The sequence below is a fragment of the Lagopus leucura genome, unplaced genomic scaffold (assembly GCF_019238085.1).
Source record: "Lagopus leucura isolate 7727_CA_CO unplaced genomic scaffold, USGS_WTPT01 Super-Scaffold_100157, whole genome shotgun sequence".
Classification (NCBI taxonomy): Eukaryota; Metazoa; Chordata; class Aves; order Galliformes; family Phasianidae; genus Lagopus; species Lagopus leucura.
The window spans coordinates 4,727,675-4,742,320 of record NW_024962334.1 but is presented as its reverse complement, the minus strand read 5'-3'; the positions used below and the strand labels follow the sequence as shown (position 1 = coordinate 4,742,320).

Genomic DNA, 14,646 nt, shown 5'->3' with positions numbered 1-14,646 from the left:
TCTCTTTCTCTCTTTCTCTCTTTCTCTCTTTCTCTCTTTCTCTCTTTTTTTTCCCTAATGGCACATCTTCATTTCTCGTATCTAAATATCTTCTAGGCCTGGTTGCAGCATGCCTGAAATTTGGGATGTGGAAGATCCTGCTAATAGTGGCCGAATTCCTTTATGTACCCTGATGAGCCAGGATTCCAGGCCATATTTCATCACAGTATTTGAGAACAGCAATTACAGAGTCTTGAAGATTCCAACCGAGTAACATTTCAATGCAGTGAAGCATGGATCTTTCAACCTTTTTAAACCTAGTTACTATGAGGATTCTAAAGGAGAAACACATTTTTTTACTAGACTTAAAATGGAAAAGTGTGTATTTTATTTTTTACCATTTTAAGCGAATTCTGATTATAGAAATATCTTAAACCTTGCAGTTTGGATTTCTATTTCAGGGTCAGTCCCTTGAGATTTGCTATGCAAATGATTATATGTTTGCACATCTTATTTAACACTGATCCAAAAGGAGTTAAAAGTAGCTATGGAAAGTACCTTCATTCTCAGAACCAATGATATTGTGAAATGGGACTGTCAGAATGTCTTAGCAAAGCAAGTTTTCTTAAAGCTTTGGTGCTAGCAGCTTAAGACAAAGGAATGGTGCTATTGCATCTGGCATCACATTTCTCACGTTCCTTTTGCTGCCGTCGCCCTTCTGGACGAGGTGGTCCTTAGTGGAAATTCTCTTGAAAGTTGCTTAGTCTCACTAGTCGTGTCGGGGAGAAGTTCATTTTTTTTCTTTGACAGAATTAAGAACATTGGTCATTTTGGATCACTTGACACATGCTTTTAAGCCTGCTTTTGAAATGAAAACCTTTGTAGGTGGATTTGAAACTTTATTGTTTAGGTGCATGTTCTTGGAACCTTATTGATTTTAAAAATGAAGACTAATAAGGGTAATATTTGCGGCAAGCAATAGTTTAGCTTTTTGGTGTCTAAGGATTTTTAGCATTCTTATGCACTCCGAATAAGCTGGCATAATATAAATGGAATTTTTTAAGGGAAAATGCTTTATTCAGGAAAAAAAAAATCTGTTTAATAGCCTTAGAAAGATACTAAGATAAATTCTTCACTGCCTTAACTAGACCTTCAGCGCCTAACTTGATAAGAAACGACTTTCAAACTTTATGCTCTGTTTTCTTCCCCCCCTTTTATTAGATCCTGCCTGGATTTTTTCATTACCATTCAAGAAAAATTGAATTTAACCCAACTGTGATATGAGTATAGTCAAACAGTGGTGTGTGGTTCTTCATTTTTTCTGTCATCTTGGTGTCACACCAACATTATGGGTAGTAAAGGACTTAGCATTCGCTTCCCAAGATAGCTATACGCCTGCAGTTCTTTAATAGACATAGAATTTCTGTATATTTATTGTCATGGGAAGTATCACAGTAATGGTGATCCTGCAGTTTAAGACCTTCTGAAGTCTCATGTTTCTTTTTTCTTTTTGTTTGTTTGTTTGTTCTGACATCAGTCTATTGACATGGCTAGTCTATTACAGCCCTACTAGCATCTGGTAATATTAGATGCTATAGGAATAGCATCTATCATATGTATAAAAGGAATAATTAAATGGGAACCTATGATAGAGTTGTAGTGTAACAGCTAATCAGTATTCTAAGACTTCTTATTTTTTTAAAATCTGTCTTATTGAGAAAGGTGAGGGGGAATGGCTGAAAATACACTAGCTTTTTAACTTTTACAGAATAGATTTTGGAACAATTTATATAAGGAAAATATCAAAAAAAAAAGGGGGGGGCTTTTGGGAAGTTGATTTTTAAAATGTTAATTGAATTCAAGGAAGGAGAAAAAAAATATTTATATAAACATTGTGACTAGTGTTGCAGCACAAAAAGGTACTGTATTTTTATGGAATTTACGCCAACTGTTGACATGTACTTATATGTGGTTCAATAAAAAAGAAAAAGATGGAAGTTGTTCTCACGTTTCTAATGGGTGTTACATTTCTGCTCTTACGTATTAAAATGAAGTTTAATACGGTTAGCACAGCAGATGTAATTGAAGCTGAATTCTGAATTAAGCAGTACATGGAGGTGTTTCAGATGATTACGACAGACTCACGTACTTCTTTCCAGCCTCCTTGTTGATTGGAATATCACTGCAGGTCTATATGGAAAGACAGTGAGGAAATGCCATATACTATTTAGACTCCAAATGAGCTTGGAAGACAATTCAAAGTGATGCTCTTTATCTAAATTTCTAAACTCAGGTAATCAAAAGTGAATGTCATATACTGATAGACTGAAGAAACGCTTGAAAGCTGACGTTCAAAGATGTATTTAAATAATAATGCACCTTATTTGATGCAGTGGTTGGTTTTAGTGAGTACATGGCAAGAATGTTCTGGCTTGTTTTGTAAAATCTTGTCCTGTGTTGAGGGATGTTGTACTGACCTTTTCTTTGAACCAGTCCTAAATCCAAATATTATAAAATGAACACTCGTATCAAGTATTAAGATGATAAAATCTAGTAAGACATAATTAATAGGAAAAAGGGTAAAATGCAATATATGATGTGAGGAAGAAACATGCATGAATTGATTGGATCCGTCGTGTTAGAGATTTCGTGCTATCTCACTCCTTTTGTCTCAGTTCCAGGGGGAAGAATTTCAGTTCAAATAATTCTGCATTTTACACACAAGTGATCCTGTGTGGGCCCAGAAGCCCTTGTAGGTCCCTTCCAACATAGGATATTCTATGATTCCACGTTAATGTTACGCTTATCACTGCAAATTGAACCAGATAAGGGAAGTTTGAAGTTTTTTAACTGTTCACTGAAGTTTGCGAGATCCTGAGCAATAAATGTGTAATTCAAGTTCAGTTTTCAAGTGTGTGCTGACCTTGGTATGATTTATGCACAGAACTGAAATACTTCAGTACCTGAAAATGATCTTGACATGCTTTCCATTTGATCATGTAGGTATATCCACTGGCATCTGAAATCTGCTGGCTTTGAATGTATGAAGTTCTTTATGCAGTGGGCACAATTACAGTCAGGTTTCAAACTTTTGTTAATTACGGAAACTGTAACATTTAGTGAGGAGGCAAAATGAAGCACCTTAATGAAGCACAGATGTTGAGTCCTATTCAGTACCTCCTTGAATGTCCTCGCTCTCATCTACCATTTAAAAAAATGGCTTTGCTGTTTCTTTCTTTCTTTTCCCAGCAAACGGTGAAACTTAATCCGTCAATCTATCTTGGATTGTTATGATTAAGGCAATAAGTCCTACAGCATAAGTCTCACCCCATGAGAGTCCTTCAGTAAAAGCATACAGCACTGTTGAAAGCGATCACAAATTGTTAATTATGGCTTGGGACCTGTGCTTTCCAATTGCGTGGTTGCATGGTTTTTATAGATGCCGTTATTTAAGTTGGAAAATGTGAAGGACTGCAGTGAAACAATATGCTGTTTTTAAACCTAAAGAATAAGGTGCTCCTGAGTCATCTCAGGACAAACGAAAATAATAGGAATTAATGCTAGTGCTTTTCTACATGAGATTTATCAATGTACCAGGAAGAGAGAGGGATTAGAGATGTGGCGTGGAAACAGCTTTCAGCCAGCTTGTGTGGAGCAAAGTTAGTTTTGCTACTTGGTAATGGAAAGTTGTGATTGGGCATCAGAAGTTTGTGCAGAGCAATGGAATTAAACTTTCCTCAACCCGCCAGAAACAATGCAAAATAGAGAAACTGAACATGGGCGTTAATAAAAGCTCCTATGCTGTCTCAAGAGCGTAGCTGGTTGGTCACACAGGCTCCTATGTTAAGCAGATACCAACTGGAAATTGCTAATGAAATTCCATGGACTAAGTCATGTACTCTTCAGTGGTCAATGCAAGGGAAGAAAGATGAGCCATTTTTAAGGGTTCTCTAAAAACTTTTGTGTTGAGTAGTAAAGGATTTTCCTTCCGCTTCAGGAAATCAATGACTATTCTTACCGGCTCTTCAAACTTCAGGTTCTTTACCTTTGTCTCAGTGTACGGGGGGCTACTGATAGCTCTATCAGTTCTGTTTATTTTGCAGCTTATGGTGACTAAAATGTGTTTTTTTCTGCCATTTCTATTAACATATACATAATCTGCTCACCACATGAAGACACAATAAATTCCAGTTTTCAATATAGTTATTCAAAGAGACTTTAAGTTACTTAAAATGTCATAGCTAGAAGGGATGAGCAATCAGATATTTACTTGAATAACAAACGTTGTTGGTTTCACAGCCTGATTTTCCCTGCTCTTACGTGGAGTGGCAGAAAAATAAGGTCAAACAGTATTACTGTAACCTTGAAAGAACAACTTACGTTTTCTGGGTGATTTTATGGTATCCATCTGCTCGTTTCAGAATCTTTGCCTTCTCAGACATTGGCTTCTATTTCTTGATCTTGTGCTTCTGTTCTCTATTACAAATGAAATTCTTACACTTTATGAAATTGTCAGTTGTTAGAGTGGGTTCATCATGCAGTAGTTTGGCAATTTTATTGCTTCCTCTTAGAGCATGTGTAGCCAACATTTATGGCTAATAGATCAAGAGATACAGCTAGAAATCACACAGTGACTGAGTAGTATTGGGTTTATATCTGGCTAATGACTCTGGCAGGATTGCCAGCATTTCAGCAGAAATTGGCGGTAGCATGGAGATCATGCTGAGGCTAGCCCAGACTTTCAGAGGGGATTAGCTTGACTTCCCTGGTCTATGGATCAGGCATTAACAGTTACGTCCTAGCTATGGCAGAAATGCTTGGGAAGTCATGTCTCATAATGTTTTTTCTTATTATATGGGAAGATGCTGATTGATTACTGTGAAAGAAGTTGACCTTTTGGCCTAAGGCAGAAGGTGAAATAAATCACTGCAGGTGTGTCTGAACCATGCTCTGTGGGCCACATGAGGCCCAGCCCCCTCTTCACCTGCTGTTGAGATCTGAACGTTTCCATGCTGTGTGAGGCACGTAGGGGTCAACTGATGGGGGACAGCTACACACCTGTGTCCCTAAACTCTCAATACCCCTATAACAGAGATTGCAGGCACTGAAACTATCCAAACTGCATATATGGGGGCACGACTGATAGCCAGCTGTTCTTTGTGCACTGCCATGGAGCGCCTGGCTTCACCTCCAACCACTCGTTCTGTGGCCAAGGAGAGAACAGGCTGAGGACAGCAGCCCTAATCAGCCTTCCATCCCCCAGGTGCAAAACCCCAGCACCAGGCCCCAAGGAGCTCACAGGCCCTCCAACGCACCCCCTGCAGTCCCAGTGCAAGTAGCACTCAGAATCCTGTTGGAATGGCTACTGAGCCCTATAAATATGGGGACTCTGCATCCAGGATCCCAGTAGCTGAGCTGAAGCAGCCAGTGACATTTTGTCTCCAAATGAGGTAGACAAGAAGTTTGTCTTTCCTGGGGTGAGGATGAAGCATCCACCTTTCAAGAGGAGGCAGCTGGTGAAGATGGGTGATGACATGGAGCTCATGGAGGTGGACCCGCTTGACAGTGATGGAGAGCCTATGGAGGTGGATCCACCTCTGGAGGGTGACCTGATAGAAGTAGATCCACCTCTGTCGGAGTATATGGGTCACCATGCCATCGCTGTCAGGCCGACCAGAAGAGATTGTGCCCCAGAGATCACCCCAGGGGTGCCACGGCCTGTCCACCTCCGTCCAAATGGCTGCCTTGATGCTGGTGCTGATCCTCCCAGCCCGTAAATTTGCCCTTACCCAGCAGAGCCCGAGCTCAGGGCCATCCTATGAGCTCGCACACAGCCTGCATTTCTTCATCATTCTTCTTTTCACAGCCAAGGCTCCTATGAGCCTGTCCTTCCTGTTGCTTGGACAATCAAGAATTTAAAATAACAATACAAAATAATTAAAAAAAAAAAAATAGAAAAGAAAATAAACATTGATTCTTTTATAAAAAGAAAAACAATAATTGTCTCTCTGCTTTAGGAACCTTAGAGTTTGTACGTAGGTTCCTGCATGCCCTCCTTGCCTCCTGCACGCAGAATGTACCCTACAGCAGGACACGCTGCCCTCATTGCCAGCCCTGTCTCAGCACCCTCTGCCATGAGTGGGGGTATTTCCCATGCACCTCGTAAAAAAAATAAACAGAAAAGAGCCCTTTGTGTAGAAGAGGTAGTCCTACAGAATCATAGTGCTCACAGTGTTTCACTTCCTCTCAGTAATTAACCTGGTTAATGAATAGAGATGCTTGAACTGAGAAGAAAAATTAGCACTTGTCAGGACAAACGCATCACTAGAGCAAAACATTTCTGTTTAAATTAATGACAGCCCCTCCCTGGGTGGCAGGAGTTCTGAAAAAACTCATATTTTTGAAACAATAGGAAAGTCTGAAAATACTGCAAAACAGGTTAACTTCTGTTTTTCCCATAATTGTTTTTATGATGGCACTTGAATAATTGCCTTGCTTTTCTTTAGTTTTGCTTATGGAAACATGTCTATGTTTAGAGGAGTTGAGCTTATTTTTATGAGCAGTTGTAGGTAATTTTAGAAGCAAGCTTGTGAGTTGTGTAAGTAGAAATTCTCATATTCCTCAAAAAACACTCAACTTGAAACACAAGCTGCATAAAATAAGAGGAGTAGATGCTTTTCCTTAGCCTTTGTTTTCATTGTCATCAATCCTCACTGGATTTAGCTGCAGTAATCATGCTACAGGCTGCTTCATGCAGGGTCTTTGATCTGGCCATTTTTGTGTTTTTATGTAATTGAAATGGATGACGTTTTTAAAGCATTTTTAAACTAATCAAGTCTTGGTTATTAGTTGGATTTTTCTATCATCCACTCGGATTTTGCCTAAATAGAGATTATAAAGAGTAGGAGCCTGCTACATGAGTTGCATTCCTTTGAATTCTCAATGTGCAACTGAATTGATAATTGAATTTAGAAACTTGTCAGCACTGATGGTTTGTTTTATAAGGTTATCCTCGCACCTGAGGAAGCGGTGAAGCAGTAGAGTTCCAATTGAAATAAATTGAAAAGCGTGTTTGATGCTTCAAGGTGCAGCAGCATTGCCAAAAGGAAACACGGTTTCAATAAACCCAGACCTTGTTTGGAGCACCGTTTTCTGTTTTCTGTGTGTGTTCTATTTCGTCTGATTCTGTTTCACTCCTTTAATACTTGGAAATGTGATAAAATTGAATGGAATAGAATGGAGCAAAGCTGAATAGCTGAAATCTACCTGAATGTGCCTGTTTCTTCAAAGAATAACCTGTTTTTTCTAAACCTTGTCAAAATAGTTTGGCTTATGCAAATGATCTGGATGACAGGAGCTGCCCATGTTAGCTGCTTTTCCTGCACCAGTGCAGTCTATAGTCACTTTCTTCCTCACTCTGCAATTCATTTATTCCTTAGTTTGAATGATGCTAGACTTAATACAAGGTTAATCCTGGAGTACTCACCAGCATCAAGACCTTACAGAAAAGGTGAGAAGCACAAGTGGACAAAAAACACGTGTCTCATTTGTGTTTGTTTATGTGCTCTGAAAATGTCTTTCTTCCACATGCAGCACGTCTCAACCCATTGCTTTGTAACAGATGCTCACCACTATAAATTACCACAGACGCACTTTGCTGTGCTGCAATGATGAGAACCAAAGTGAACGTATTGTAGTTATGATCAAAACACGTTGCCCTCTTTGTGGCCTTGAAGCACAGCTCATAGGAGATTGCTTTATTTTCACATAAGGCTAAACGCGTTACTTCTTGTCTAATTAGCAAGTCCAAAAGTGTGTTTTACTGAAGAATTCATTCAAGCTACTGTGAATCAAAGTGGCATCTGCGTTCTGTCTGAATTTGAACAAGTGAACAAATTATCTGTACTTTGACTGCAACTTAAGGGCCCTTCAGACAAATGTCATGTGCAGCTACATACTTCCATATGTAACCAAATAAAAGAACATAGACGTGGCACACTGGGGATCAAAGAGCCTCCTGCCATAGATGCTACATTCAAAATACTCTTAATTTACTTGATTTTGATTCAACTTTATCAAAAACAGTTTAGAATTAGGATGATTTTCAAGAATATAGTGGGATTATCAATCACACTAAGAGAAAAACTAGCACAAAACTGATGAAGGACTGGCTTTTCAAAAGTAATGAATGATTCCATATGAAGCTGTGGCCCTGCTTTGGAAAGTATTTGTCCAGCTAATCACTCAGAATTGGCTGCTTAAAGCCAAACTTTAACCCCTCCGTCTTGCTTAAGAGAAAATCTCATGTCCTTCAGAGCAGCTATATAACAGTAATTACAATAATTCTAGGAAGCATTTCTAGAAAGAAGTTTTTACTTAAAAAAAGAAAGTCATCTGATGAGCTCTTTTTCCAGCTGCCCTTTTCTCACTTTTGCTTTGAATTTAAGACCAGAGTGTGCTAATTGTTTGTTTGCTGCACCATGAAGAATTACACATTCCTGCTCTGAGGCTCTGTTTTTTCCTTTCCAAGATTGATGTTACAGCTAATTGAGACAAGTCACTGAAGGAGAAACAGAAGGATGTTGTTTTGCCATGCTAAGCAGTTCAGCTGACAAACTTCAGTGAAGAGCTATGCTTAATGTACGTGTAGCCTATGCAGTCATCCCTTGTGGACTCAGAGATAACATGTCTGGGGGGTTTGCAGACACAGTATTTGAGTTATTTGTGGTTGCCAGCTCTGTGTCATTGCTGTTTCAGCTTAGCTGTGTCATTTACTTTTGTTCCAAATCACTTCAACTCTCCTAAGTGGTACATGTGCAGCAATGTTTTTTGTCAGTGTGGTGAGGTATAGGAGGATCTCACTGTTCCCCTGTTACCTCATGCAGTGTTTCACTCCTTTTATATTATTTTATTACCATTTGCTTCATCCAATACCTTTATGTGATATGGAAAGCTCCAGTCTGGGTGATTAAAGAGATTTCAACGCCATACATGCAAACCATGATGGAAAGCTGTTCTCTCTGTGCTCCTCTATTTACATTTTGGAAATAAATAACTACAGTGGTGTACTTTCTGAAGCTTCTGCCATTTTGTAAATATCTAATTTTCCTTCTGGAACTTGCTCCAGCAAATCTGTGATAAATAAATACAGAAAAGACACATGCAGGCTTTATTGAAAGCTTTGCTAGATGCAGTCATTTTCTTTGATAAAGTAACCAAAAAGTCAAAAGGTACCTTCTGACAGTTGCAGAATTGCACCTGACCTGTTTTTGATGGGTCAGATTATAGTCTGGAAGAATGAAGAATGAGGGAAGCAGACAGTTTGGAAACGGTTCTTTTCTGATGGGCTTGAGGTTATATTCTGTATAGTCAGATTGAAGTATTCCCTCAGCCATCACAGTGAATCCACAGTGTGGGTGAGCTAGATAGGTTCAGAAAGCCAATGCACTCACACCTAGAGGTGAAATGTGCAATCACTCTCCTCTGCTTCCAGTGTCCTGACACCCTCTTGTATTTTCTTCCTTCAAGTGCAAGCCAGACTTCACTACTGCCAGCTGAGCTGATACCAAGGAGTGGGCAGACAGTGAGACCACTTTCAGTAAAGGGGCAAAGGAGCCAAGCTCTCCTACCCTGTGTGTTATTTCCTCTCCCTTTGCATGGTCAGTGGCATATGACCCTTACAGCAAATCATTCTGAATGTTATTTGTATTCTTGGAAGCAGGCCCTGTAAAGGAACTTCATTGATTCCTGTGCGATTCCCTGATTGCCTTGTGATTACATCTGTGAGAAAAGGATGGGTGAGCTACCTGTATGATCCACCCAGAAGGTATACTAGAACTGAGCAGGTTGTTTACTGCTGGCAAAAGGCAGATACTAAGGGTTGTCACCAGGAGGCACGTTGTCTTGTGTTGCTGACATGCCAGCACTGCTGCCACGAGGGAGAGGAAAAAAAATAGGGAAGATTTCTCCATGAGATGTATGCTGAGAAATTCAGAGGTCTCACAACGAGCAGAAGGTGACAGAGATGTAAAGGACTTTAAAATGTGAGGATTTTTGGTGTGTACGTTTTTGTTCGGTGTTTGTTTTTTTTTTTTTCCTCTTTAAAGATTAACTCTAGGGAAAGATACGAAATAATTCCTTTCTCTGCCTAGCTGCAATTGGGGCAGGACGGGGCAGGATGGGGCTGCCCATCAGGTGGCACCAGCATGGCTGCAATCAGCATGGCAGCTGCAAGGGATGAGATGAGGAGGAGCTGCCCCCCTGCTGACTGTGGGTGCCGGGGAAGCTCCTGCTGTGCTGGGTTGGTTGTAAAACCGGGTCCTGTGTGAGGTGGAGGTGCAGAGGTGGGAGCCACGGTCTGGCTGTTGCTCGGTGGAAGCAGAGAAGGGGCCAAAGGCTGGCACGTTTCCCTCTGTGCTGCTGCTGCAGGGTATGGCAGGGAGGGCTGGAGCAGGGGAAGCCACCTCTCTTCTCCTCTCCTCCCTTGCTAGCAGCACTCAGGCAGTTGTGGATCATCTCTCATGAAGCATGGGTGAGAGTAGAAGAATGTCTGAAAAATGCAAAGGAAAAGAGATGCTGTCTGTTTGGAACTGAAAGGCAACAAGATACAAGAAGTAAGACTTCTAATTGCTTAGACAAACATGGGCATTAAAAAGGTCAATTCATCAGTTTAATCCTGCAGCTTAGGCTGGCTAAAACAAGATACGCTGCAAATGTATTGTAATAAATAGATTCATCGTATCCTGATTTATTTATCTTTCCATTCTGTGAGTTCAAAGTGAGATATAACCCATATCTATTTAATCCATATTTCTACTGCTCTGCAATGCTATCTCTAAAATTCTAGGAAACAGCCAGAAAAAGAAATCATCCTCTTCTCCTTTATCACCAAGGCTTATTTCCCTGGAACATCCATCCCTCCCACCAGAATACTGTGAGAGTTGGTTTATGTGTGGAGAACCCTTATGTACCATCCTGTGAGCAGCAAATGCTTCTTCCTCTGCTGGAAATTCAGAAACTCACAGAATGTTTTGCAGTTGCACTGTATTTTGGTGAATCCATACAGACTAGTATTGCCAAATGAGGCTTTTCATGGTTTCAGTCTGAAAAGCTCACAAGTCCTTTCCTTCCCAGTACTTGGGGCTTAAACATTTCTCCACTGATGACAGCACAGTTTTCACTGTGACCCCACCAAATCGTCTTAAATTGGTCACTTTCAACCAGTCACAGAGTTTCTGTGAAAAGCTGAGGGCTGAGGAGATGATGGATTTGCTCTCCTCAGAAGAAATGTGTGGGAAACACTGCAGGCTTATTTCCTGCAAGGTAATGGAGTCATAAGTACCTCCTTTATTACTGACTGATAGCTTGACTTGAGTCAACCAAACCAAGGGGAAAGCAAAGCTTTTCCAGCCTTTAGCTTTTCTGCTGAGGCAAGAAGGATCTGCCATAGAGTGCTGAGCACACATAACTGCTAGTGAAGCCGTTTGGAGATCTGATTTGTAAATATTAATTTAAAACAGATGATGTAAAACTGCAGCCTGTAGGACTGGAGTAGGAGGATGAAGGCTCAGGAGGGTGTAACGGAGATGATTTCATTGCCACACCTAAAGCAAACTCGCCGTGTGGCAGAGTGCTGAGTGAACACTGAGGGCAGCACATCTGAACAACACAAAGTGAAGGAGGTCTGTGGATGCATGCTGAACACTTAGGAGAAGATGAAATAATGAAAATTTATCAAGGCAGGCTATTCTGTGTACTGTGTGAAATAAACATGTTTGTGGTAGTAATTCATTACATTTTTATTGTATTACATCTGCATCGTATTAGATCTGCATGCAGGAAGAAAGAGTAAATTAATTGGCACATGCAACCTTAATTTTGGCTTGTTCTAGATTTGGAAGGATTAAGTTTGACACATCTGGGGCTTTTCCAGTGTCTGGTCATACATATGATTGCATTCATATGCATTCACTGTGTTGTGCATGTAGCTGGTTAGTGTGTCACTTCTAGACATTCTCCTGGCTTAAGATTTTAATTTGCAGTGCACTTATGCATTTTGTCCCCTCAATATACTTTGCTAAATACATTTTTTTGAAGATTTTGACAATTTGACTGGCCTTCCTGCTTTCTGGGTACAAAACCAATGCCTTGTCTACAAGCAGTTCCATGAGCTGGTGTTACTACCAAAGAGTGGGTTCTTCCCTTTTACTGCCTTCTCTTTTGATTAGGTGTTTGTACAGCCACGCTAGGACTGGTGCAGGATCCGATCTTGTTGCTGCAGTTAAAGCTATCCAGGGTGAACACAGTGGTACTTTTTGGTATCAGCCCCTGCCTTTGCTGTTCTAAAGTGCAATGCAAGCATAGGAGTGAATGATGAGAGCAGGAGGTGAGAGAACTATGTACTGGACATCTTAGTGAGCCCAGTACTGGACACCCCGACAAACCAGAGTGATACCCCGAAGCCTGATATATTAAGTGATGATCATAAAAAGTTGATGAGCATTTTATGACAGCTGTTCACACTCATATTCAGAGTTTTGGATTAAGAGAAGAAGGAGAAGTGCCTGGTAATTATGGTAAATATTAAATACAGGGCACCACTTGTGCAGTCATCAGTTTTGCGTACACATGCAAAGAGCAGGGGGGAGATGGGGCCAGATGATATCCATCCTAGGGCTCTGAAAGAGATGGCTGATGTGATTGCTGAGCCGCTCTCCATCATATTTGAAAAATTGTGGCTGTCTGGTGAAGTCCCCAGTGACTGGAAAAAGGGAAATGTTTCTTCTGTTTTTAAGAAAGGGAGAAAGGAAGACTTGGGGAACTACAGGCCAGTGAGCTTCACCTGGAAGCAGAAGAGCAGATCCTCCTAGAAGCTATGTTAAGGCACATATGAGATAAAGAGGTGATTCAAGACAGCCAGCGTGGCTTCACCAAGGCCAGATCTTGCCTGACCAATCTGGTGACCTTCTATGATGAAGTGACAGCATTGGTGGATGGGGGAAGGGCAACGGGTGTCATCTATCTCGACTTCTGCAAGGCCTTTGACATGGTCGCTCACCACATCCTTCTCTGTAGATTGGAGAGGTGCGGATTTGAAGGATGGACTGTTTGGAGGGGAATGGTTTTAAATTGAGACAGGGGAGGTTAGGTTGGATATTAAGAGGAGTTTCTCACACAGAGGCTGGTGAGGCACTGGAACAGGTTGCCCAAGGAGGCTGTGGATGCCCCATCCCTGGAGGCATTCAAGGCTGGATGTGGCTCTGGGCAGCCTGGGCTGCTGGTTGGCAACCCTGCACATAGCTGGGGGCTTGAAACTCAATGCTCATTGTGGTCCTTTTCAACCCAGGCCATTCTATGATTGTATGATAACATGAGCTTGTTTTGTAGCATGAAGATATGTCAGTGTCTGAGATACCTGTGTATTGTGCCTCGGTAGTTTTTTAAGCCTCCTTCCATGTTTCTTTGATATGAAGAGAATAGCACAAGTGGAAATCCTTGGTTTTCTTGTATGATTCTTTAAGGAAAATCTCAGAATGCAGGAATAATTCAAAATAGTGAGAACGATTTCTGTGCTGCTAACAGTTAATGTTAGCAGCACTGAAGAGCCAGGAAGAAAAACAAAGTGATTGAACCATGCCAGATCCAAGAGAAGCAAAGCTCTCCTGAGTTTGCACATCTTCAGTTTGAACAATCAGTGAAGAATGGGAGGGAATTTGGAATGAAATTGCTAGGAATTATGAACACGAGTCTTTTGACCCCAGTACCTGGTTTTATTTGATAAGAAAAGCAAGCAGGTTTTGCTCCACTGTGGGTACGTGCTAGCCCTGTCACAGAAAACAGGTTTTGGATCCAGTCTACTGAGTACAATCATCTCTAGTCTGAAAAGCCTGTCCTGGGACAAAAGGGTTTAAAATCAATAATTCCAGAGCTGTTGGCTTTTAGCAGTTGTGCTGAGAAAAAAGAAAGAGCAATCCACATTGAGTAGGTGGATCCATACCCCCCTGTTTCACCAGAGAGAACTCTGGAGCCTGAAGGAGTTGCTGGAGTTTTGTACACACAGGTCACTTAGCTCCTAGAAACCCTGAATTACAGTGGCCTGGTTGAGAGCAAGGGTAGATGCTGAAATTGGTGCGCTTCCTGACAGCCCAGCATAGCATCTGTAAATCCACTGGGAATGAGACTTCATGCAGCAAAAATCCAGAATCACCGAGCTGGCTGCATGCACAACTTTAGCTTCAATCAAAAGGTAGTCAGCCATGGCTCTAAGTGACTCGGGTTTCAGGAGAATGTTTGATGTGTTGCAATCTATATAAATTGTGCCTGCTATAGGTCTTGAAAATTATGCTCAACTTCTTGTGCTTTTTCATATTATCTGTATCATATTTCTTCAGGAAACTTCAGAAACTCTGCTCTTTCCAGCAGTCAAAGTACTGCCATTTGTATGCTGTATAACTAAATGAAATGCTAACACATGAATCTGAATTGAATTCTGACTCTAAGCAGAAAGGTAAAGATAATGGAATATTGCATTTCCAAAAATAGTCCATTTTTGTTTTTTCTTTGGATTTGGATTGATCTTAATTCTCCTTTCTCCCTGATTTTTAAATGCTCAAAGTAAACTAACTGAAAACAACTTTCTGCTGTCTGTAGATGTGACTAAGCAGCTCT

At 40.8% G+C, this 14,646-nt stretch overlaps 1 protein-coding gene across 1 annotated transcript in view; it reads left to right on the top strand.

Moving 5' to 3' along the window:
* The window catches only part of DPY19L1 (dpy-19 like C-mannosyltransferase 1), a 47,741-nt gene extending 45,765 nt beyond the window's left edge, over positions 1–1,976 (top strand). The window contains 1 exon segment of the mRNA XM_042888799.1: positions 97–1,976. Within this exon segment, the coding sequence (XP_042744733.1) occupies positions 97–253 (157 nt within the window). The 3' untranslated portion in view covers positions 254–1,976.
* Positions 1,977–14,646: the final 12,670 nt, after the last annotated feature.